This window comes from Panthera pardus, unplaced genomic scaffold, assembly GCF_024362965.1.
Source record: "Panthera pardus isolate Hobbes unplaced genomic scaffold, ASM2436296v1 HiC_scaffold_8, whole genome shotgun sequence".
Classification (NCBI taxonomy): domain Eukaryota; kingdom Metazoa; phylum Chordata; class Mammalia; order Carnivora; family Felidae; genus Panthera; species Panthera pardus.
This window is the reverse complement of record NW_026527013.1, coordinates 13,010,457-13,033,215: the sequence shown is the minus strand read 5'-3', so window position 1 is coordinate 13,033,215 and position 22,759 is coordinate 13,010,457. Positions and strand designations below refer to the sequence as shown.

Sequence of the window (22,759 nt, the reverse complement as noted above, 5' to 3'; positions counted from 1 at the left end):
TTTCGTCTACAAGAACCTGGCCACTCCCTTCTGTTCAGTGGGTAGGTTTTCTGTCACTTGCAACCAAAAAAGACCCCAGAACACAAGGTAACTGTTGTGGAGCTGGGTTAGGGATTCTCAGATTTTTACTTTGATGATCAAAACACACAAAGAAGAACACAAATCACAGTTCACAAACTGGCGACAGGATGTGGGCTGGAAAACACCGGGAATGGGTGCCCAGGGTCCCTGGGATGCTTCCCGGAATCTTGAGTTTCCTGCCAGGGCCCCCAGGTGCCCCGGGAGCCTCCTGGAACCCTCCCCATCAGGGTGCCACGGAGCCTGGTTTGAGAACCATTCTCCAAGCCAAGGGTTTCGCTGCACAGGAAGGCCGAGAGGCACGGGGATGGTTCAGACAGTGGCTTCAACCTCAGTGGCTTCGTCGTCCTCCTCCAGCAGGCTGTAGGAGGCGTGACTCTGGCAGGGCCGCTGCAGTGGGTGAGCCAGCAGCTTAGCCATACAGTTGTGCAGCTCAAGGGCCGGCCCAGCCAGCGCCACCTCATACTTGTAGCTGGTCCCCTTGGTATCCAGGCTGCCCATGAAGGCGAACATGTCCTGTGGGGCCAGAGAGGGGCTGTTGACGCAGAGGTTCCCCTGACGGACCCTCTCTGCCCCTGGAGGGCTTCCCTGAGGAGGGGGCATCAGAGATAGGTTCTGAAGGATGAAGAGGAGTTTGCCAGAAAGAAGGCATTCCCGCAGTCAGCAAATGTTCCCTGCCACCCACCCAGGGTCAGGGACTCCGGGAGGTCTCAGGCCCGGAGCCCCTAGTCTGGAGAGGCACAGGTGGACGCAGACTACCGCCAGCCCCCACGCTAATCATCCCTGACGAACAGAGACTTTTGGTTTGGGTGCCGAGGCAGCAGTAGGAGCCAGTCTCAACTCCGCCTGTTCACAGTTGGGTAAACTGAGGCTCAGAGGGCAATAGCCTATTCAAGGTCCTACAGCTAGGTCAGGGCCGGGATATAAAGGGCCAGCAGGGCCTGGGAAGGCAGGGAGGGAAGGGTGCTCCAAGCACAGGGCCCTGTGAGAGCAAAGGCAGAAAGAGAGAAGCAGGAGAAGCTAAGGATGAGGTGGGCAGGACCCTGCGTGCTCAAGGGGCCACCATCGCAACGGCCCCCGCTAGCTCACGGCAGCCAGGCAGAAATGGTTGTGGGATGACTAAATGACCACACCCAGCAGGGCCAGGGCTCCAGGGCTGCAAAATGGACGTGGGATTCCCTAGGCCCAGGGCAGGTGGGTTCTGAGACACCCCATCTACACCCACCTGCCACCCACACGCACAACGGCCTCTCACCTTCCAGCTCATTTCCTCCTCTTTCTCGTCGGCGCCATTGTGGATGTAAACAACATCGAAGAAGAAATACGGGCACTGGAACATCTTCTGCAGCAGAACAGCAGCCTTCAGGGCTCGAGTCACCCCATGCCCCTATGACAGTTCCCCAGCTTCTGTCCTGGACTCTGGGAACCTGCCTAGAGGCACCCAGCTCTCGTGACCAGGAAGTCCCTCCTCAGGTCTAGCCACCACTCTGCTGGCTGCATATATCCCTCCCTCTCCCGGGCCTCACTCACCTTCATGGGCTCCGTCAGGGAGAACTGGGGCTGGCAGGGCGGACGGCTATAGACAAGAATGGTGCGGACCACGTACGGGGGCGGAATTGTCTGCACGTTCTCCGTGACTGGCAGCTCAGTCTTCTGCTGGCTGCATAATGGAGGGTGGGGGACAGGTCAGAACACTGGGGATCCGCCCTTCTTGTCACCCTCAGAGAGCCCAGGCCTTCAATGGGCATGCAAAGCCCCACATGACCCTTCCCAAGTTCACTGCTGCCTCTGAGCCTTCCCACATGCTGTTCCTTCTGCCTCCCCAGCCTCACCCTTCTGCCTGACCTCTCCTGCTCTATCAGGGAGACTTCGCTGACCCCAAAGCTGGAGCCTGCTCTGACCACCCTCACGATCCTGAACATCCCCCCGCATCGCTGACCTCAGGTGCACCTGTCCCACCAAGCCAGAAGACTCTAAGGCGGGGACCCAATCTTATCTGCTAAGTTAGCACCAAGGTCCCCCATCGGCCACAGCTGGATCTCACGTTAGGCGGAGGGCATTAGGCAGACAGAGGGCTGATGTCTTTAATATGTGAAAAGCAAATCTGATCATTAATAAGAAAAAAGCTGACACCTCCTTAGGAAGACAGGCAAAGGGGACCAATAGACAAATCACTGCAGGAACACTGACTGGCTTACAAATGAATGAAAAAAAAAGGCTCAAAGAAAAGCACAGCGAAAGCAACAGGTGACCCCTTGCCACCATCAGACAGAACCTTCAGCAGCGCGAACAACCCCGGTGCCGGGGGAGGTACACAGGGCTGGTTTCCCGGGAAGGTTCTCTGGCAGAGCCTAGCAGGTTAAAAATACACACCCCTTTGATCCAGCATGACTTCCACTGAGTACTTACAGGACGGCTTCACTGGCAAAATTTGCTGAGACAGTTGTACCAGGTTAATCACGATGGAAGAGGCAAAACAAGGTCCATACCCATTTTAGGGGGCTGGGGAAAACAGGGGTTGGACTACTAGGGCCCATAAGCTAAACTTGGTTTTTACGTTTTTAAAGGGCTGGGGGGAAAATTCAAAAGTAGAACATTTTGCGACACGTGGAAATGACATGAAATTCAAAGTCCAGTGTTCATCAGTAAAGTTTTTTTGGTACACAGCCACAGCTACTTGGGATAGGTATGGTTTGTGACCGGTCTCAGATTACTCCAGCAGAATCAAAGTCACTGTGACAGAGACCACATGGCCTGCAAAGCCGGAAATGTTTCCTGTCTGGCCCTTTACGGACACTTTGCTGCCCCCTGGATTAAAACAACGGTATGGGGGACCTCAGGGCCATCGCAGACTAAAATGGAAGGCGAGATGAGGGGAAGGCAGTACTTACATGAGGCTGAAGAGACCTTCCAGATCTGGCAGGGATGCTAAGGAGAAGGCTGGTGGCAGAGCATGGGCAGAGCATCATCCTGGTGACAGGAGAGCCTAAGCACCTTCACACTTGCTGGGTACCACTGTGCAGGAGACATGCTGTGTGACCCTGGCCCAGTCACTTGCCCTGTCTGAGCCTGTTTTCCCTCAGCATAGATCACAAAACAGAAAGCCAGCACTGGATGCCCTGAAAACCCTGGGTGACTCAAAGTTCCTCTTTCCCTCCCAGCCAGGGCAGCTGTCCTCACAATGAGAGCCATGGGTGGGGTGTCCCCATTCCCTACCTCCTAACACTCAGCATTGTTTGTTTTTTTTTTTTTAACATTTATTTATTTATTATTGAAAGACAGAGAGACAGAGAGCGTGAGCAGGGGAAGGGCAGAGAGAGAGGAAGACACAGAATCCGAAGCAGGCTCCAGACTCAGCTGTCAGCCCAGAGCCCGACGCGGGGCTCGAACTCACGAACCGCGAGATCATGGCCTGAGCCGAAGTCGGACGCTTAACCGACTGAGCCACCCAGGCGCCCCACAGCATTGTTTTCTAACTTATTTTCTATCTAAGTTTTGGGCTGCATGTGAGCCTTTTGTGTTCAAATTAACATAAAATGTGCCCAGGTTGGGGGAGTTATAACGGTGATTGTGACTTTTCAGTCACGTATTGCCATTTATTGAGCACCAACTGTATACTTGGTCCTGCACAGAATGCTCCACACCACGAGTGTGGTTTTGACATCTAGAGTCTAAATCAGCTTTTTTTTCCTTCTTCTTCTTTTCTGTATTATGACTTTAACAGCAGGGGAGCCTGGGTGGCTCCGTCGGTTGAGCGTCTGACTTCGGCTCAGATCTTGATTGCGCGGTTCATGAGTTCGAGCCCCGCGTTGGGCTCTGTGCTGACAGCTCAGAGCCTGGAGGCTGCTTCGGATCCTGGGTCTCCCTCTCTCCCTCTGCTAGTCCCCTGCTCGCGTGTGCTCTCTCTCTCAAAAATACACACACGTTACCTTAACGGCAACCCTAGGGGGAAGAAGGTTTTACAGAGGGATGAAAACACTGAGGTTCAAGGTTACTTGCCCAAGTTTGTAGTGACAGAACTGGGGTCTGGACCTGAGCCGGACTTCTGGGGGTTCCAAGACAACAGAACAGCCCAGCCCCCGCCACAGGGCACCCTGCCTGGAAGGATACCAAAGGTGGAGCAGGAAGCCGTCTCTAGGTCATAGAGGCAACTGCAGAGTTCGCGGGGATCAGAGGTCAGGCCGGACAGCTGCGGGGAAGCACAAGCCTCAGCGAGGTACTTCCCCACCCCCGGGGAGCCCCTAGGCACCCCGATCCCTGCCCCAGCCTCACCCAGGCGATGTCATCATTCACCACCACCAGTGCGAATTCGTGACTCTTGTCGATCTTGTGTTTTGTCCGCACAAACATCTCAATCATCTTCTGGGAGACGTTGAGGGCGTTGGTTTTGGAGCTGGGGAGGCAGAGAGAGTTAAGGCAAGGCCTCCTGGCCTGGAGGGTGTATCCTCACCTGCCAATCCTAGGGAACCGTCTGCTAACTCCATGATTAAGCACTGGAGGCCCAGGTATTGCCGCGGGGAGGAGGCAGAGCCCAGGCACCCCTCTCCAGCTTCTGCCCTCTCCAAATGGCTTCCTCTGGCCAGCCTGGGTCTCACAATGGATCCGCATGAGGTCTCCCCCAGACTTTCACTCGGCCACAGATGTTTAGGGAGAGCAGTGAGGGGAAGGCAGGCTTGTCCTCAATATCCCCCAGGACTCCTTAGACCCCATCCAGGCCCTGCCACCCAGCCCCACAGGGACTCAGTCGCTCAAGCCACGGGCTTCGGGGTCAGCTAGGCCTGGGTCTGAATCCTGGCTCTGCCTTTTCGCTGTGAGGTCTTGAGCAAGTCACTTTACTTCTCAGAGTTTCTGAGTCATTGCTGTGATGTGGGAGGCACATGACAGCTCTCACATGCTTGAAACAGAGCCCTGACGGGCTGTGCTCTATTGTTATCAGGTGTCATTGCTACTCTGATGGCGCCGAGCCCCAAGCCAGGCCAAGCTGTGTGGGTCTCAGAGAGGAAGCCCTGAGTTTTCTGGGCTCAGCCCCAAGCCGCGGCTGCGTATTCAAGCCCCCAAATGCTCCTCTCACCCATTGAAGGACTCCAGCTTTGACAGCGACATTTCCTCTGACAGGTCCAGGCAGATGATCTGCAAGAAGGTTGGAGGGAGGTGACGGCGCTGTGCCTGGACATTAACCCCGGCCCGCACGGCACGGGCCCTCTCTAAGCAGCTCTGTCTGAAAAGGTGGTATGATGGACCCGCCCCAGTTCTCAGCCAAGCAATCTACTTTGGAAGATAGCAGTTCGGGGGAAACTAGCCTAGGAGTCCGGGTTTATGAGGGCATCAATGAGCCAGCGAATGTCTGGTATAGCAGGTTGAATTGAGTCCCATCCCCCACAAAGACACGCCCTATAAGAATGTGACTTGTTTTGAAATTAGGGTGTTTGCTGATGGAACGAAGACAAAGGTCTTGAGATAAGATAAAGATCCCGATTCAATAAGTGTCCTTATAAGAGAAAGAAGACTCCAACACAGACAGGAAGGCTGTGTGAAAGACAGAGATTGGAGGGATGTGGCCACAAGCCAAGGAACGTGTGCAGCCCCCAAGGACCGGAAGAGGCAAAGAAGGATCTTTCCCTACAGCCTCCAGAGGGAGTATGGCCCTACCCATACCTTGATACCAGACTCCTGGCCTCCAGAATAGTGAGAGGATAGATTTCTGTTGTGCTAAGTCATCCAGCCTGTGGTAATTTGTTGTCGCAGCTCTAGAAAACGCCTACGGAGTGACTGTTTGCAGAGTGACTCTCGAAAGGCAAGAACGTTAAACCTAAGGTTCCCTAACACCTCGTAGCCACAGGCCAAGCCCCACACTTACCACCTTCTCTGGACAGTTGACCCTTGGCGTCCGCACCTGGACTTCGGGGGCTGTCGGGGGCACCTGCCAGGGCTTGGGGCCAGCTCCGGGAGGATTGGGAGTCCCATCGTCAGCACTGGCCGCCTCACCCTCACCCTCGCTGCGGCTGCCCACGCTGGCCTGGGCCCCCAGTGCCCGGTCCTCAGCCCCCTCAGGATTGGAGCGTGTGCGGGGCCTGGGCTCGGCTGACTCTTCCTCTTCCTCTTCCTCCTCCTCTTCCTCCTCTTCCTCCGTGGGGCTGCTCGGCTCTGCCACCTCCATGGCCCCTGAGTGGCTGGATGGAGTAGGGTTGGGGGAAGCCAGGTTCCTCCCCTTAGGGGTTTTAAAAACATTTGGTTACTGGGCAGGACGCGGCACGAACTGCCTAATGACTGTAAAACTCACTCCTCTCTGGCCTCAGTTTCCTCATCTGTGGAATGGGTGCCGGGCATCCACTCTGACTTCAGGTAACGATCTCCCATTTTTTCTGCAGAGATAACCCCGCCCCTCTCCTTGGCCAATGAACAATGCTGGCCACCACGAATGGCTCAGAGATGCGACATGACCCAACACAGGTCAGTGAGGGGCATCTCTGGGACTTCCAATAGTGCCATTAGGGAAGAGGGATTCGTTAGAGTTGCAGAGCTAGGAGGGTAGAAGTCAAGAGCTTCCAGGAGTCTCTTTTGCCTCCAAGCAGCCCTCCTGAAGTGCTGCTCACCCAGAGAATGGCAGCTGTATCTCTGCCCACCTGGGTCTAGCTATGCCTGTGGGAAACTGAATACAGGAAACTTCATTTAAAATGGAGTGCAGAAGCCAAAAGGGGGCGCTCTCACGCACTACTACAAACGTAGACCCCACTTACTAATCCTGCAAGAAAATGAAAGATTTTCTCCGTGCCTGGCCAACAGCCCAGCCAATGACAGACTGTCATAACTTAGCCAGTGAAAAGCCACTAAACTGCAAATTCCCAGTGTACTCTAATGGATTTTGGGGTTTTAACAGCCCCCCCAATTCCCCTTTCCTCTATAAAAGAGCACTCCTCTCCTTTGTTCTGGGCTTGCCTAAGGTTTTACTATAGCTCCTGTATTCTGCATTGCAATCCTCTGCTACTCCCAAACCTCTTTTTGCTGGTAAAATAACTGACAGTTTTCATTTTAAGGTGAAGAGAATAATTAGCTGGGGTGGGCCTGGCTGGCTCAGTGGGTAGAGCGTGCACTCTTGATCTTGGGGTTGTGGGTTGGGGACCCCCGCTGGGTGGAGCGATTACTTAAAACTAAAATCTTTTTTAAAAAAAGGTTTATTTATCTATTTTGAGAGAGAGAGGGAAAGAGAGGGGGAGACAGAGAATCACAAGTGGACTCCACATTCAGCACGGAGCCGGTCGTAGGGCCTGATCTCATGAACCAAGAGATCATGACCTAAGCCGAAATCAAGAGTGGGAGGCTTAACCGACTGAGCCACCCAGGTGCCCCCTTAAAAAAAAAAGAAAAAAAAAAGACAAAGAAAAATAATTAAATAGTAATAATAATTACCTCTGGGTTCGTCTCCAGGGGACAGTGGGCTGTCTAGAGGGTGTCTGCACAAAGGAAGGGCAAGAATCTAGGTGTTAAAGGTCCCTGAGGATGGACACCAACAGTTTCCCTGTCTGGGCATGGGTGTGGGCTGATGTCCCCGTGGTCTCTGTGAGCCTTGCAACCCCCACAATCTCTAAGGAAAACAATGCTTTAGCTTCAGCAAGACAGACGGAGGAGAAACCAGAAAACTGCAGGAGAAACCAGAGCTGAAGGCGGAAGCTTCAGGAAAGGCTAGGGGCTGGACCTCTAGGGACTGGACCGCAAGCACCCAACCGCTTCTCACCGTAGCCGGAGCCTCCCTCCAACTCAGTCGAGCCCTGGCTAGGAAGCCGCCATCTTTCGCAGCCCGGAAGCAGTGCGGCGCGGGCGCGACGCCTCCTGGGAAATGTAGTCCAGCAAGCCGCCAGGCGAGCGGACGGCCGAACAGGGGAAGGCTGGTGAGCCTTGAAAGCTGATAGGCTGGGGCTGTGCTAGGGGGTGGGGTTTGGAATGTGATTGGTTAAAGGAAGACTAGCCAGAGCTTTTATGTTTCTGGCCGAATCAGGTACACTGGTCAGCGCTTCTACCCTGATAGGCTGGAACAAGGCCCAGTGAAGTGGGGCTTTCAATAGAGTCGGCTCACAGGGAGGGAGAAGGCCACTTGCAATGTGATAAACTGAACACAGGTGACTTGGGCGGGATTTAGAAGACGAGGTGGGGCTGATTGGTGATTTGTGGAGCTGACCTAGCCCTCAATGAGGGGCGGGTTTTTGCGGACCGAGGTGGGCGTGGCCCAGGCGCCAGGCCCTTCCCAGTTACTTAATTCTGTTCCTTATTCTACAGACCTTTGAGCCCAAACTATTTCAAACCACCCTTTCTTCTTCATGCGCACTCCTCCTCTTACCCCCATAACCATTTTTTAAAAAAAAGATTGTCATTTGCTTTTCTTTGTACTTTTTAAGATGTTTATTCATTTATTTTGAGAGAGAGAGAGAGAGAGAGAGGGAGAGAGAGAGGGGGGGGGGGGGAGAATCCCAAGGAGTCTCTGCAGTGTCAGAGCAGAGCTGAAAGTGGGGCTACATCTCATGAACCGTAAGATCATGACCTGAGCCGAAATCAAGTTGGATGCTTAACCAGCTGAGCCACCCAGGCACCCCACCCCCACACAATTTAAAACCCACTTTGAAGGGGGGGGTGCCTGGGTGGCTTAGTCCGTTAAGCGTCCAACTTCGGCTCAGGTCATATCTCAGTTTGTGGGTTCCAGCCCCGTGTTGGGCTCTGTGCTGACAGCTCAGAGCTTGGAGCCTGCTTCATATTCTGTCTGTCTGTCTCTCTCGGCCCCTCACCCACTTGTGCTCTTTCAAGTGTGTTTCACTCTCTCTCTCAAAAATAAATAAAACATTAAAAAATTAAAAGGAAAAACACGCTTTGAGGAGCACCTGGGTGGGTCAGTTGGTTAGGGGTCAGACTTTTTTTTTTTTTTCCTAAGCGTCAGACTCTTGATTTCAGCTCAGATCATGATCTCATGGTTTGTGAGTTCTTTGAGCCCGGCGTGGAACTCCTCACTGACAGTGCAGAGCCTGCTTGGGATTCTCTCTCTCTCTCCCCCTCTCTCTGCTCCTCCCCCGCTTGCACTCTCTTTCTGAAAATAAATAAACAAACTTAAAAAAAAAAAACAAACCACGAGTATCAGTTTCTTTGTGTGTGTGTGTGTGTGTGTGTGTGTGTGTGTGTGTGTGTAAAAGGGTCAGTTAAACCTGCCCTCATAAGCCAGGCTCCAGGGATTGACATCCAGGAGGAGCTATGTAAGCTGAGTCTTCAAGAATGGAGAACTTGCCAGAAAAACAAGAGAATGAAAGGCATTCCGGAAAGAAGGAAGCACCTTCGCAAAGATCCGGAGGCTTGCAAGAACTTTGGAGTGGCAGAGCCTTTAAACAGGTTAATATGGCTGGAGCAGAGGCTAAGAGCACAGATTTCAATGTGCCTGGGTGCTCCCAAGGAAGGGTGTTTCAGGCAGAGATTACAGCATAACCAAAGGTCCTGGGGTATAAGGATTGTGAACCTTCAACTGTTTACAGAGGAGAGGGGGGTCATCGTGGCTAAAGCATGGAGTATACAAGGGTGCAGGCAGCAGGCATAATTGTTAAGGGCCTCGAAAGCCAGGTAGAAGAGCTTGAAATATTTCCCAAGGGCAATGGGGAGTCATGGATGGTGTGTGAGCAGAGGAGGTGAACAATGAGGTCTCTGTCTCTGGGACCTGGGTAGGGAAGGGAGTGGAGGGGTGGCTGGAGAGTCCAGGGAGGGAGCTGGGCTGGCATCCAGGTAGGAGGGGAGAGGCTTGGGCTCTTATTATGGATGGAGATGAGGAGGGCCTTTAGAGACGGATGCAGGGAAAATGGGCAGGATGTAGGGACTATCTGGGCTCTGAGGAATCCAACATTTACACAGGAGAAACGGCAGCTGGCAGAGAAAGCAGAGATGGGAAGGCCAGGGAGGTAGGGAACAAGTGGAAATATTACAATTCAGTTCCTGGATGATGCTTGACCATGTGCAAATTGCTTGTTAAAATTTCCACGGCATTGTAGAAAAATGCTATAATTACTGCCCCCCCCCTCCCCACACACATTTTACAGATAAGAAAACTGAGGCTCAGAGGTGGAGGAGACTCGAGATCAGAGGCTGAGGTGAGGAGTAACTGACACCTCAGGAGCCGGACACGTGTCCCCAGCTGATGGGACTGGAGGAAGCTGATGCCCTTGAGGAGGAAACAGCACAATAACAAGTCACATGACCAGGGGAGGGGGCTTCCTGTTTCCTGGCCCCTCCCGAGCCAGCCTTGGCCAGCCCAGGTCTCAGCAGGCAGTGGTCAGAGCTACCCCAAGAATGTCCAGGGATTTGGCCTGCTGACCAAGGGGCTCCCAGAGGCACAGAGGACTAGAATTTGAGCAGGCTGAGGGGACCCAATCCCAAGATTGGGGCCTCTGGCTCAAAAGAGCCCTGGGGAGGAGAAGTGACTCTTGAAGTTGTTAAGCCAGGCCCAGACTGGGGAGCACAGAGGGAGTGAAAGATAAAGGAGGCAGAGGAGAAGAGGAGGTCAGAACAATTTTTTGAGATAGTGAGCTGCCTGTCAAGGGAGGCATTCAAATGCACCAAATCAACATTGATAACCCAAGATCCCTTCCAAAGGGAGGAAATCAATGCCCATTTCACAGAGGAAGAAATTAAGGCTACCCAGGACAGCCAGGACAAGAGCTGAGATCAGGCGGTGGTTTCAGGGGGAGAGGAAGAAGTTAGATCCAGAGGACTGACTTCTGGACAGCAATGAGTTCCCGGGCCGCACGACCCCGAAGCCGGCGAGGGAGGCACGCTCCACCTGTAAGTGCTCCCCTCCCTGCCACACCCGGTTCTTTGGGGCCACTCATAGCCCTGCCTGGCTTCAGAGCTTGGTCCCGTGGGTCATTTTCAGGGGGAGCTGGATCCTGTGGCAGAGAGTTCAGAGGAGGCCGAGGCAGCCGGCGGGAGTTCTGAGCCGGGGCCTGTGCCATCTCAGGAGAGCTGCAAGCCAGAGCTGCTGGGGCCAGAGGCAGAAGCCAGGGGTCAGGGCTTGGGGGGCAGGTAAGGCCCACTTGGTCTGTGCTCCCCCCTCTAGCTCTGGTACAATTTCCCTACCCCTAGGTCTGCCTGTGTTCCTCCCTTGCTCACACACATGCCGTAGCTTCCCATTGTCCTCATCAGCCCAACTTGCGAGGCCCTGGATAATACAGCCCCCGTGAGTTAGCCACCCCAGATGACCCCATTTCCGGAATCTTCCTTGTCTCACCTGACCACAGGCCCGCCAAAGAGGCTGAAGAGAACTCTAACAGAGGACCGGCCCCATCTCTCAAGGGACCCCATGGGCCTGCAGAGGAAGGCCACCAGGCCACAGATGTAGCCCCACGGCCCGGGGAGCTGGTCCCCCCCAGGCCTGGAGCCTCTGATGTGTTTCAGATTCTCCAGCATGCCCTGAGCTCGCTGGAGGCTGCTGCTGCGGCCTGGCACCGCCGACCCCCAAGCTGTCCTGGGCCTGTGGAGGCAGAGGACAGAAGTGAGGCAGGACCAAAGCCCTGCCTGGAGGAGGAGGGGGCAGGGGCTTGCCAGAGGGAGGCAGCCCGCCTGGCAGAGAGGAATGCCTGGCTGCGATTGGCCCTGGGCAGCCGAGAAGAGGAGCTGATTCGCGTGCAGGCCTCCGTGCAGGCCATCCAGGCTGAAAAGGAGACGTTGCAGAGGGAGGTGAGTGGGGGAGCTCTGCTTCCCAGAGCTCTCTGTCTAAGTGGGGTGGGGGGTGCGCCTGGCATAGGCAACGTTCAATCATTAGCTCCTTAGAAAAACTTTTATGGAGGGGCTTCTGGGTGGTTCAGTCGGTTAAGTGACCAACTTCAGCTCAGGTCATGAACTCACAGGTTCATGAGTTCGAGCCCCGCACCGGGTTCTCTGCTGTCGGCACAGAGCCTGCTTCGGATCCTCTGTCTCTCTCTGTCTCTCTCTCTCTCTCTCTCTGCACCTCCCCCGCTCGTGCGCACGCATGCTCCCTCTCAAAAATAAATACCCATTTAGGGGTGCCGGTGAGTTCGAGCCCCGCTTTTTTAAAATTAAGAATTAAAATAAAACGAAATAAACTTAAAAAAAGAAAAAAAGAAAAACTTTCGTAGAGCATTGACTGCTGGCCCTGAGTAAATAAAACTCCCTTGCCTTCTTAGTTCAGGTGGTCAGAGATACCCCCTGAGCAGGTGACACTTGAATGAGGAGGTAAGGGAGGAGCCATGCAAGGATCTGGGGAAAGAGCATGCCAGGCAGAGCAGGAACCCCCTCCCTGGGGCAGGAGTGTGATTCAAGGAAATGTGAGGAGGGGCACCTGGGTGGCTCAGTGGGTTGGGCGTCCGACTTCAGCTCAGGTCATGATCTCACCATAGGTGGGTTTGAGCCCCGCATGGGGCCCTTGTGCTGACAGCTCAGAGCCTGGAGCCTGCTTGGGATTCTGGGTCTCCCTCTCTCTCTGCCCCTCCCCCGCTCATGCTCTGTCTCTCTCGGTCTCAAAAATAAATAAAACATTTAAAAAAAAAAAAAAAAAGGAACTGTGAAGAGGCCAAGGGGAGGGCAGGCTGGTGATGGGGGCAGATTTACAGGGTCTTGGGGATGCTGGGAGTTGAGCTTTTGCTCTCTGAGCCCGCGGGGATCTTGGAGGACTTTTCTGAGCAAAAAGGGGCGGGACCTGATGGTGCGTTCACAGGCGCCCTCTGGCGGCCACGGGGGGAACAGCCTGTGGGAGGGGCGAGGGCGGACTCCTGGAGATCCAGGAGGCACTGGTCCAGACACCAGATGGTGGAAATTGTGGAGGCGGCCCGAAGTGGGCAGATACTGGGTGGTGTGGAAGGTGTTGCTGGCAGGTTTGGGTCTGAAAGCTAGAGAAGGGTTGAGGACAAGTCCTGGTTTGGGAGCCCGCGGGGCTGGAGACGAGAAATGGGGATGCTGCAGGAGGGGCAGGTGTGGTGGGAGGGGGACCAGAAGCTGTTTGGGTCCTAACCAGCACCAGGCACCCATGAGCCACCCATGTGGGGCCATCAAAGAGACAGTTCTGTGTCTGAGTCCGGGGCTCGGGGGAGATGTCAGGGTAGGAGAAACACATCTGGGCCTCTTTAGCATGTGGATGCAATCTAAAGCCATGTGGCTGAAAGAGATCGTGGGAAACAGGTCCTCAAGTCGGGCAGGACCCGGTGGCAAGATGTGGGACTGCCAGAGCCCAGCCTGAGGGGTGGGGCCCACTTCCTGGCTGGGAAAGAAAATCCCCCCTCCACATTCCTCTCCCCACCCCCACCACCTCTGGCAGCCACCCCTCTGATCTCTGGATCAGTGAGTTTGATGTTCCGTCTTCTTTTGTTTGCGATTTCACATAGAAGTGAGGTCATAAAGTATTTGCCTTTCTCTGTCTGACTCATCCATGTTGTTGCAAATAGCAAGATTTCCTTCTTCTTCTTCTTCTTCTTCTTCTTCTTCTTCTTCTTCTTCTTCTTCTTCTTCTTTTAAGATTTTATTTTTTGGGCCACCTGGGTGGCTCAGTCAGATTGAGCGTCCCATTCTTGATTTCAGCTCAGGTCATGATCCTGGGGTCTTGGGATCATGCTCAGCATGGAGCCTGATTAAGACTTTCTCTCTCCCTCCCTCTGCCCCTCTTCCCTGTTTGTTTGCTCTCCTAAAAAAAGGGGAGGGATGGGGGCGCCTGGGTGGTTCAGTCGGTTTGGGCGGCCGACTTCCGCTCGGGTCATGATCTCGCGGTCTGTGAGTTCGAGCCCTGCGTCGGGCTCTGTGCTGACAGCTCAGAGCCTGGAGCCTGTTTCGGATTCTGTGTCTCCCCCTCTCTGACCCTCCCCCGTTCATGCTCTGTCTCTCTCATCTTCTCTCTCATCTCAAAAATAAATAAACGTTAAAAAAAATTTTTTTTTTTTTTTTTAAAAAGGGGGGGGCGCCTGAGTGGCTCAGTCGGTTAAGCGACTTCGGCTCAGGTCATGGTCTCGCGGTTCATGAGTTCGAGCCCTGCATCGGGCTCTGTGCTGACAGCTCAGAGCCTGGAGCCTGCCTCGGATTCTGTGTCTCCCTCTCTGCCCCTGCCATGCTCATGCTCTGTTTCTCTCTGTCTCAAAAATAAATAAACATTAAAAAAAATTTTTTTTTAAAAAGGAGGGGAACCTGGGTAGCTCAGTTGGTTAAGCATCCGACTTCGGCTCAGGTCATGGTCTCATAGTTCATGGGTTCGAGCCCTGCATCCGGTTCTGTGCTGACAGCTCAGAGCCTGGAGCCTGGTTCGGATTCTGTGTGTGTGTCTCTCTCTCTCTCCCTGCCCCTTCCCAACTCTCTCTCTCTCAAAAATCAACATTAAAAAATGTATATTTTTTTTAAAAAGGGTTTTATTTTTACATAATATCTTTACCCAACGTGGAGCTCAAACTCACCACCCTGAGACCAAGAGTCACAGGCTCCACCGACTGAGTCAGCCAGACACCCCTCCTTCTTTTTATTTTTTTAAATTTTTTTTAAAGTTTTTTTTTTTAATTTTGTTTTTTTTTTTTAACGTTTATTTATTTTTGAGACAGAGAGAGACACAGCATGAACGGGGGAGGGGCAGAGAGAGAGGGAGACACAGAATCGGAAGCAAGCTCCAGGCTCTGAGCCATCAGCCCAGAGCCCGACGCGGGGCTCGAACTCTCGGACCGCGAGATCGTGACCTGAGCTGAAGTCGGACGCTTAACCGACTGAGCCACCCAGGCGCCCCACCCCTCCTTCTTTTTTAAGGCCAAATACTATTCCACTGTTTATACACCAGCTCTTTAGCCATTCATCTGCTAATGATCGCCTGGGCTGCAGTGAACATAGGGGCACAGATATCTTTTCCAGTTACTTTTTTCATTTTCTTCACACAAATACCCAGAAGTGGAATAGCTAATCATGTGATAGTTCTATCCTTAATTCTTTTCTTTTCTTTTCTTTTTTTTTTTTAATGTTTATTTATTTTTGAAAGAGAGCGCACGCACGGGGACATGTGAGCGAAGGAGGGGAAGAGAGAGAAGGAAACACAGAATCTGAAGCAGGCTCCAGGCTCTGTACTGATGGCTCAGAGCCCGACATGGGGGTTGAACTCACCAGCCGTGAGATCGTGACCTGAGCTGAGGTTGGATGGTTAACCAACTGAGCCACCCAGGCACCTGTCCCAGGAACACTTCTTAAGGAGGACTGGGCCACAGGGGGTCAGTCCGTTAAGCGCCCAACTCTTGACTTTGGCTCAGGTCATGACCTCGTGGTTGGTGAGATTGAACCCCACGTTGGGCTCTGTGTTGGCAGTGCAGTGCCTGCTTAGAATTCTCTGTCTCTCTTCCTCTCTTTCTGACTCTCCCATGCACGAATGTGCTCGCTCTCTCTCTCACAAAATAAATAAACTTAAAAAAGGGGGGGGGGCTGCTGGGAGGTTGGAGTCTCCAGGCCTAACCTACTGCATACTCCTTTCCCACCCACCCCCAGGTCCAGGAGCTCCAGGATTCCCTGATGAAGCTGGAGCCCTTTCCACTTCCCTCCCGTGGCCAAGCAGGTGGCTCGGGCAGTGGCTCCAGCAGTTCTGGGGTAGATGAAGAGCCCTGGGGGACTCAGGTGAGTGTGGGAAGCTCAAAACCACAATCTTGAGATCTGTGGGATTTGGAGCAGTGAGACTGAAATCCTGGTCATGCAATCCAGTAGCTTCTGGGCTTGCAAAAGGCCTAAATCCGTGATTCTGGGCTCTCAATAACAATCCGGGTGAATCAAGTAACCTCTTTCTGGCAGGACCCCTTCTCCCTGGCTCACCCCCTGCTCCGGCGCCTCCGGAGTGATTCCAGCACTCAGATGTTTGGGCCTCTCCGCACTCAACCCCTCGCCCCCGAGGTGCGCATCATGGAAAGCCAGACGGAACGGCTCCAGGGGTAAGGGCCACCCGTGCTGAGCTCGTAAGGGCACCGCTTCTTCCCAGCTGGCCTGTAAGCCCCAGTCTGGAGCTGGAATGGAGTGGGGAGGAGGATGGCAGTCAGTTGGGTCCTGGCTGCCCTGCGGGGCCTCTCACGTCCCCCCTTCCCTAACTTCGGAGGCAGGAGCATCGAGAAGCTCAAGTGTTTCAACCATCTGCTGTCAGCCGTGCTGCAGGGGTACAAGGGCCGGTGTGAAGGCCTCAGCATGCAGCTGGGCCAGCGGGAGGCTGAAGCCACAGCACTGCGTCTGGCCTTGCAGTACAGGTCAGTGCATCCCACCCATGGTATCACTGGTGTGGAAGGGAATGGGCACGCTCAGGAGGAACCCCCATCCCAGAGACAGTCAGGGCCCTTGCAGGAAAGCACTTTCCCACTTAGTCCTAGGGTGCTGAAGGAGTTTACATGCTCCCAGGGGCGGGGGCTGGGGGACGAAGTGAAGGATCCAGGAGCAAGTGGGGACGTCACCCACGCAAGATGGAGCCAGGTGTCCCAGAGCACTCAGAATCAGTGTCTCACAGTGAGCACTGTGAGGAGGCGTATGGAGTCCTGCTCACTCTCCGGGAGGCAGATTCGGGAGCAAGAGAGGAAGCCCCTATGAGGGACCTGGAGGTGGCTGAGAAGGAGGCTCAGAGGCTGCTGGCACACGAGGAGGCTGCCATGGATGGAGGGACACCACGGAATCCACAGCCAAGGTACCCCTGGGAACCTTGAGAACTGGGAGGGCCAGTGAGTGGGGTTCTTATTAGAGAATGGGCCTCCCACAGCTGGCTTCGTGTTGGGGTTTGGCCTGGCCGTGCCCAGCAAAGTTGGTGTAGGGGCTCTCTGTGGTTGGTTGGCCTGAGGCCCGGGTAGAGCTGGCTGGTGGCTACTCAAGAAAGTTGGCATGGGTGGTTGACAGCCGCTGGGATTGGTATGGGACCCACCAGGGATGGCTTGATGATGGATGACGGTGCCTACTGATTAGAACTGGCATGATGGTGTTTAATGGGGTTGGCTTGATGCTGGTACGCGTGGGGCTTAGCATGACGTTGCCAAATAGAGTCGGCCAGCTGAGCAATGGTACCCATTGTGTTGGCGTGATGGCATCCATCATGTTGGCATAAGTGATAGGGCCTCTTGAGTTGGTGTGGTGGCTTCCACTACGATGGCATGAGCAACAGTAATCATTGACACGATGGTGTTCACTACCTTGTCTTGATGAATAATGGTGCCCATTGGGGTTTATATTATGGTGTCCGTCATATGGGTATAACAGCACTCACCACAGACGGCATAGAACCCATCACGGTCCGTAAGACGGAAGAAGGCAAAGCCCACCAGGGTTGGCATGAAGTTAGCACAACTATGGCCACACGTGTTGACATCAGACCCCTCTTCGGTTTCCTGTAGCCCCGAGGGCAGCAGTGTGGATCGGCCCACACCACAGGAGCTGGCTACCCAGCTCTGGGGCTATGTCCAGCGTCTCCAGGAGCGCCGTGCTCTGGTGAAGATTCCCCCAGAGCCTGGCCCAACCTTGGCACCCATGCCCACTGTGCCCCATGCGGAGGCCATGGTGCAGGCCATTCTGGGGACCCAGCCTGGCCCAGTCCTACCCCGGTTGGAGAAGATGCAGATCCAGCGGGACCTGGCGGCCACACGGGTACACATGGGCAGCGGGCACCGTGTCGGTCTTTTCTGGTGGGACAAAGCCCTTTGCTGAGGCTTAGAGGGAGGATTGGGGGACCAAGTAGCAAAGGAGAGTTCTACCTGGCTGGGGGCAGACTTCCTGGAGGGAAGGGAATCGGAGCCTGGGATTTTGAGGGATGAATAGGACTTTGTCTTCTGGAATTCAGTTTCTCAGAAGATTCTGAATGTAGCTTTCCCAAATTTCCTTCCTATGGAAAGGAGATGGTGGCAGGGGGACATAGTCTGAGGTTTATACCCTGGCATGAAAGATCTGAGGTTCTAGAGTTGGAGAAACTCCAGACCTTTCCTGAGATGCCACTTGACTTCGTCTAAGATATTTGTGCTCTCTGAACGACGATTTCTATAGCTGTCGTTTTTAGGAGATGATAGTTCCCACCATACAACATCATGGTGAGGGTTTGAGTTCTTGCCTGACCAGTCCTCACTGGGTGCCTCCTGGGCCTTCAGTTTCCCCAGATCCCAGAGGCCCAAATTCTCTGCCCACTTCTTGTTCTCTCAGGAGACTCTGGCAGAACTGATGCTGCGGCTACAGTTGATGAGGCGGGAGAAGCGGGGTCTGGAGCTGAAGGAGGCTGCCCTCCGGGCCCAGGGCCCAGCCCATGTGCTCCTGCTAGAGCAGCTGCGGTGGGAACAGGCACAGCTCCGGACCGGTGGGGCCAACAGTAGTGGTGGGGACAGCAGTGGAGGCGGGAGCAGTGGAGACGAAGAGGAGTCGTCTCAGGTGAGTGGCCCTTCCTGGACCTGGTGGGGATAGCCATATACTGCTGGCTATGTGGCCCTGGTCAATCCCAGACTCCTCTGAGCCTTGGCTTGCATTTCTGCACAAAGAAATGTGTTGAAAGGTTAGAGCGCATGTCAAAGTTTAGGGGAGCCTGGCTGGCTCAGTTGGTTAAGCGTCCAACTTCAGCTCAGGTCATGATCTCACGGTGCATGGGTTCAAGCCCTACATCGGGCTCTGTGCTGACAGCTCAGAACCTGGAGCCTGCTTCCGATTCTGTGTCTCCCTCTGTCTCTGCTGCTTCCCTCTCTGCTCACGCTCCATCTCTCTCTTAAAAATAAATAAACATTGAAAAAAATGCACGTCAAAGTTCATACCTGTACTTTGGGTTTTTGTTTTGTTTTCTCTGAAGGTCTGGAGCCCAATAAGCCCCAAGGCGTTTAGCGTCTTCCACTCAAACATGTACCTCCTGCTTCCCACCCCCAGGGTTATTCATACTCTGGCGGCATCGCCCCTCCAACAGCCCCAGCCCGCGCTTCGTGTCTTCTTAAATTTTTGGCTCTAGCTTCCACCCTGAGGACTTCCCTTTTGCCCCTTCCTATCTAACCATGTCTGTCCTCTGCTTAAAGCCTTCAGCAGCTTATAGAACCCTCCTTTGGATCACCTCTGCTACCTCCAAGCCTTTGTAGGTGCTGTGCCCCCGCCAGGAACACTGGTCATCTCCCTCTTTGTCTAATTAAGCCCATGATCTCTTGCAGGTCTGTGCTCAGATATCACCTGCCTCCAGATGAGATTCCCCGTTAGGGAGTCGTTTTGTCCTCATTAGGGTTTCTCATCAGACTGGGGGCTTCGTGAGGGCAGGGGCTGTGGCTGCCACAGCCTGGGTGACTTCAACGTCCGGCTTGGGCTGAACACACGCTCCACCTGAGCCAATGTCACTTTCCTCCCTTCTGCCTCCCACAGGGCCCTCCGGCTGTTCCTGGTGGCAGCAGGGGCATTGATGGAGGCCAGGTGGGCAAAGCGCAGGGCCCGGAGATTCTAGCCCAGGAACTAGCAGCGTCACTTCACCGGTGTGTGTCTCGGTCCCGGGCTGGGACGGATGGGTTGGGCGGGTCTATGTGAGAATCCCCGGGGGCACTGTGTGCCGCAGAGGGCCGGGCATCCATCTGCGTACAGGTGTGTTCACCTGGGAATACAGGTGGGTAGGTGGAGGGAAGGAGGACTGGATTGGCTGTGGCCATGAGCTCCTCTCTCCTCACCCCTGCACCAGGGCCCTGAGCCTGCGGGAGCAGCTCCAGTCTCTGCGGGAGGAACTGGAACAGGTGGCTCAGAAGGGGCGAGCCAGACGTGCTCAGAGTGCCGAGCTGAACAACGATTTATGCAAGGCTCACAGGTGGGTCTCCCTTCCCTGTACTCCCCCCCACTCCCCGCCCCGTGACCTCAGAAGTGTCCCTGGCTCTCTCTGGCCTGCAGCCTTCCCCTGTAAGGTAGGTGGCAGGTCCAATCCATCCCGTGCCTCCCCCGACACCCAGTGTTTGCCGGCCCCTTTCTGAACGGGACCCCAGGAAAACTCAGGCTCGGAGAGCTCCCGTCTGGTGCTGGGAACACATAGCTCCTGATTTGGTGGGAGGGGGGGCTGTTTCCTGGCTCAGCCTACTCATCCCCTCCAGTGCCCTGGTCCTGGCCTTCCGAGGTGCCCACCGGAAGCAGGAAGAGCAACGGAGGAAGCTGGAACAGCAGGTGGCACTAATGGAGGTTCGACAGGCAGAGGAACTGGAAATGCTAGAAGCCACCGTCAGGGCGCTGGGGAGGCCCAGACCGTCTCGTCCACCTCCCCGGCTGGGAGAGACCTTTCTGTAGGCCCCATTCTGGCTGTGTCTGGGGTGTACCAGACAATTAGGGCAGGCCACATCATAAACTGTCCTGGAGTGATACCGTATCATGTGTGACCTTGAATGTCGGGACCTGTTGGGTGGGATGGGACACTTGGGCGTCTGGAACCTGATGGAGGGGTGGCTGGGCATTTGGGAAGGGCTCCAGATCTTTGGCCTGGCACCCCGTGGCATGTGAATGTGATATGTCAGCGGGATCATGCCAGAGGTCATGACAAACCTAGGGCTGGCTCAAGGATTCAGGGGTCAGTGAGGCTGCATTGCCAGAACTGAAATGCCAACCCTCAGCTGCCTCCAGAAGCCCTGGGAGGGGTTCACGGGGAGATGCTGGGTTTGGCCTGGCAGATGCTCCCAAGAGGAAAATGCCCACATCTCTGAAGGAAGACTGAGGGCCTATTGGTTCAGGGTGTAGAAAATTTGCTGGGAGAGTAATCGCTCCCAAAGGTGGAGGAGGAATCAGAGGGCTTTGGAACTTGTATTCAAAGAATACGGAGCTCAGTAAGATAAAGGGCTTTGGGGTTGGGGGGCACAGCAAAGGCAAAAAAACCTGTAAGTGGTCACTCAGGGACAAGGACTAACTAAGAGAGGGCACACAAGGGTGGGCAGGGAGGCACATCTCGCCCTTCAGGGACTGGAAGGCCCCTGGCCTGGCTAAATGCCAGCTTTCACCTGGCGGCGATGGGAGCTGTTAGTGTCAGGTTAATGGCAGGCAGCTAATCAGCATGTAGTTTGCATAGGCCACACCTCCTGGAGAGGGGGCTGAGGCTGGCCAGCTATTCCCCTCCTGGGTAAAGGCTGAAACCCAAGCCGCGGATTGGAAAGGTTTTCATCCCCAGCCTGGTGGTGGTGATTCCCAGCCCACACCTGTGCAGGTGTGTATGGTGACTGCCTTTCCCAAGGGAGGGCAAGGTGGGCCCGGGACCGACTTCAGGCCCGTCAGGGGCCTGGACTCAACCCGGACTTCCTGATGCACAACTCCTCAGGGATCACTGGGGCTGGTGACCTTCGGACCGTGCAGTCTCTCTGAAGGACACCCAGCTTTGAAGAAAGCAGGGAAACTGAGGAGGGCAAGGTCCTGAGGAGGGTCAGAGGAGCCGACCTTATCCCCTTTTGTCTGTGGCCAAGAATGCAAGAGTGACTTCAAGCCCCCCAGTCCCACCAGTTTGCCCGCGGTAGGGGGAGGGCGCAAAGGGAGGCAAGGTCACCTGTTGAAGGGTGGGGAATGAGTTCGCGCTGTTGGAGGGGTCTGGGGCTGGTTCTCAGGCCGCCGGGAGCCGGGTCTGGCCGTTCCCACGGGTGCCCCCTCGGCAGATGGGCCCTGGCCTCTTTGTCCGCGGTCCGCAGCCGCCGCAAGGTCAAATGTCACCGCGGGGCCGCGGGCAGGGGTCAAGGGGGCGGGGCCGGACTTCGACCCACCCCCAGGAGGGCCCCAGGGGTTCAGGGGCCCTGGCGCTACTAGGGAGGGCCCAGGCGGCCGCCAAGGGGTTGGACCAACGGGAGGTTCTAGGATCTGCAGCGGATATTTCCCTAGTCTCCAAAACGGTCCCAGACGGCCACTTCTGAGCCTCACCTCCCCCGGACTCTTGTCCCTCAAACCCCAGGTCCCTGCCCCCTGCCCTCTCCAGCCCCTCTTCTGAGTCCCTTCCCGGGACCTTCTCTCCCTTCCGAGACGTAACCCCTCCAACTAAGAATCCTGGAAAGCCCGGAGCAGGGACCTAGGACCCCTGCCCTCACCCCAAAAAACCAGCCAGCATCTCCACATTCCCAGGCAGCCCAGAAACAAATGGTCCGCTCCAACCATCCAGACCCTCTCCTCCAGCAGGGGCTTACAAGGGCAGAGAATTCCACTCTAGTCGGTCCCACGGAAAGTCCTTGCTCATGTCTAACTCCAGTCCTTCTTGCTTCCTGTACTTGCTAAAACCTCCTCTAGCTCGCACCCAGCCAGATTCTCCCTGGGAGGTCCAGAGGCCCGGGGCTGGGTGTGTGGTGCCTGGCTTTTACAGAACCTTGGTATCCTCTTAAATGTTGCATGATGTCCAAGCTCTCCCCAACCCCCCACCCAAGGTGTCCCCTCAGATGTAATCTGGAGAAGGGGATACCCTTTCCCATGGCCCTTTCCAGCGAGGGGAGGGGAGAGGGCAGAGGGCAGTTCTCCTGCCCCGCAGCCCTCAGAGGCCCAGCCACGTGCCCTGGTGTCTAGCTCTGGGCCCAGGGCCCAGGGCAGGGCAGAAGATAAGGCCTACAACTGGACCTGCGGGACTCCAAGGTGAAAGGTCACCGTAGGAAGGGCTTTTCCAGCTGGTTAAATGTTAACAGGCCCAGAGCTAGAGGCTCAGGCTTCCCCAGCCCAGGGCTGCCTGGGCAGGAGTTGGGGTGGGGGCACGACAAAGAAAGGGTGCTTAATAAATGTTGGTAGGCCCAACGGGTCGGGGGGG

At 55.0% G+C, this 22,759-nt stretch overlaps 2 protein-coding genes across 4 annotated transcripts; one reads left to right on the top strand and one right to left on the bottom strand.

The window, feature by feature from the left end:
* Positions 1-107: 107 nt before the first annotated feature.
* Positions 108-7,936, bottom strand: BABAM1 (BRISC and BRCA1 A complex member 1). Of its 3 annotated transcripts, none has more exons than XM_019416256.2 (10): positions 7,811-7,936; positions 7,486-7,529; positions 5,936-6,296; positions 5,150-5,208; positions 4,351-4,471; positions 4,189-4,267; positions 2,970-2,994; positions 1,609-1,738; positions 1,334-1,420; positions 108-594 (listed from the first exon to the last, which is right to left on the bottom strand). In XM_019416256.2, exons 3-10 carry the CDS (start codon positions 6,233-6,235, stop codon positions 391-393), a joined length of 1,005 nt encoding a protein of 334 aa, XP_019271801.1. In that variant the 5' UTR covers positions 6,236-6,296; positions 7,486-7,529; positions 7,811-7,936; the 3' UTR covers positions 108-390. The 3 variants fall into 3 exon arrangements, with proteins under 3 accessions (XP_019271801.1, XP_019271803.1, XP_019271802.1); XM_019416258.2 differs by having other exon boundaries at positions 5,936-6,286; XM_019416257.2 differs by having other exon boundaries at positions 5,936-6,248.
* A 2,401-nt stretch (positions 7,937-10,337) lies between these two features.
* USHBP1 (USH1 protein network component harmonin binding protein 1) lies at positions 10,338-20,367 on the top strand. Its single transcript, XM_053897456.1, has 12 exons — positions 10,338-10,881; positions 10,973-11,121; positions 11,337-11,775; positions 15,553-15,678; positions 15,850-15,986; positions 16,152-16,292; positions 16,547-16,720; positions 17,418-17,667; positions 18,214-18,435; positions 19,396-19,502; positions 19,703-19,825; positions 20,103-20,367. The coding sequence occupies exons 1-12, from the start codon at positions 10,828-10,830 to the stop codon at positions 20,290-20,292; spliced, it is 2,112 nt and encodes a 703-aa protein (XP_053753431.1). The 5' UTR covers positions 10,338-10,827; the 3' UTR covers positions 20,293-20,367.
* The last annotated feature ends 2,392 nt before the right edge of the window (positions 20,368-22,759 follow it).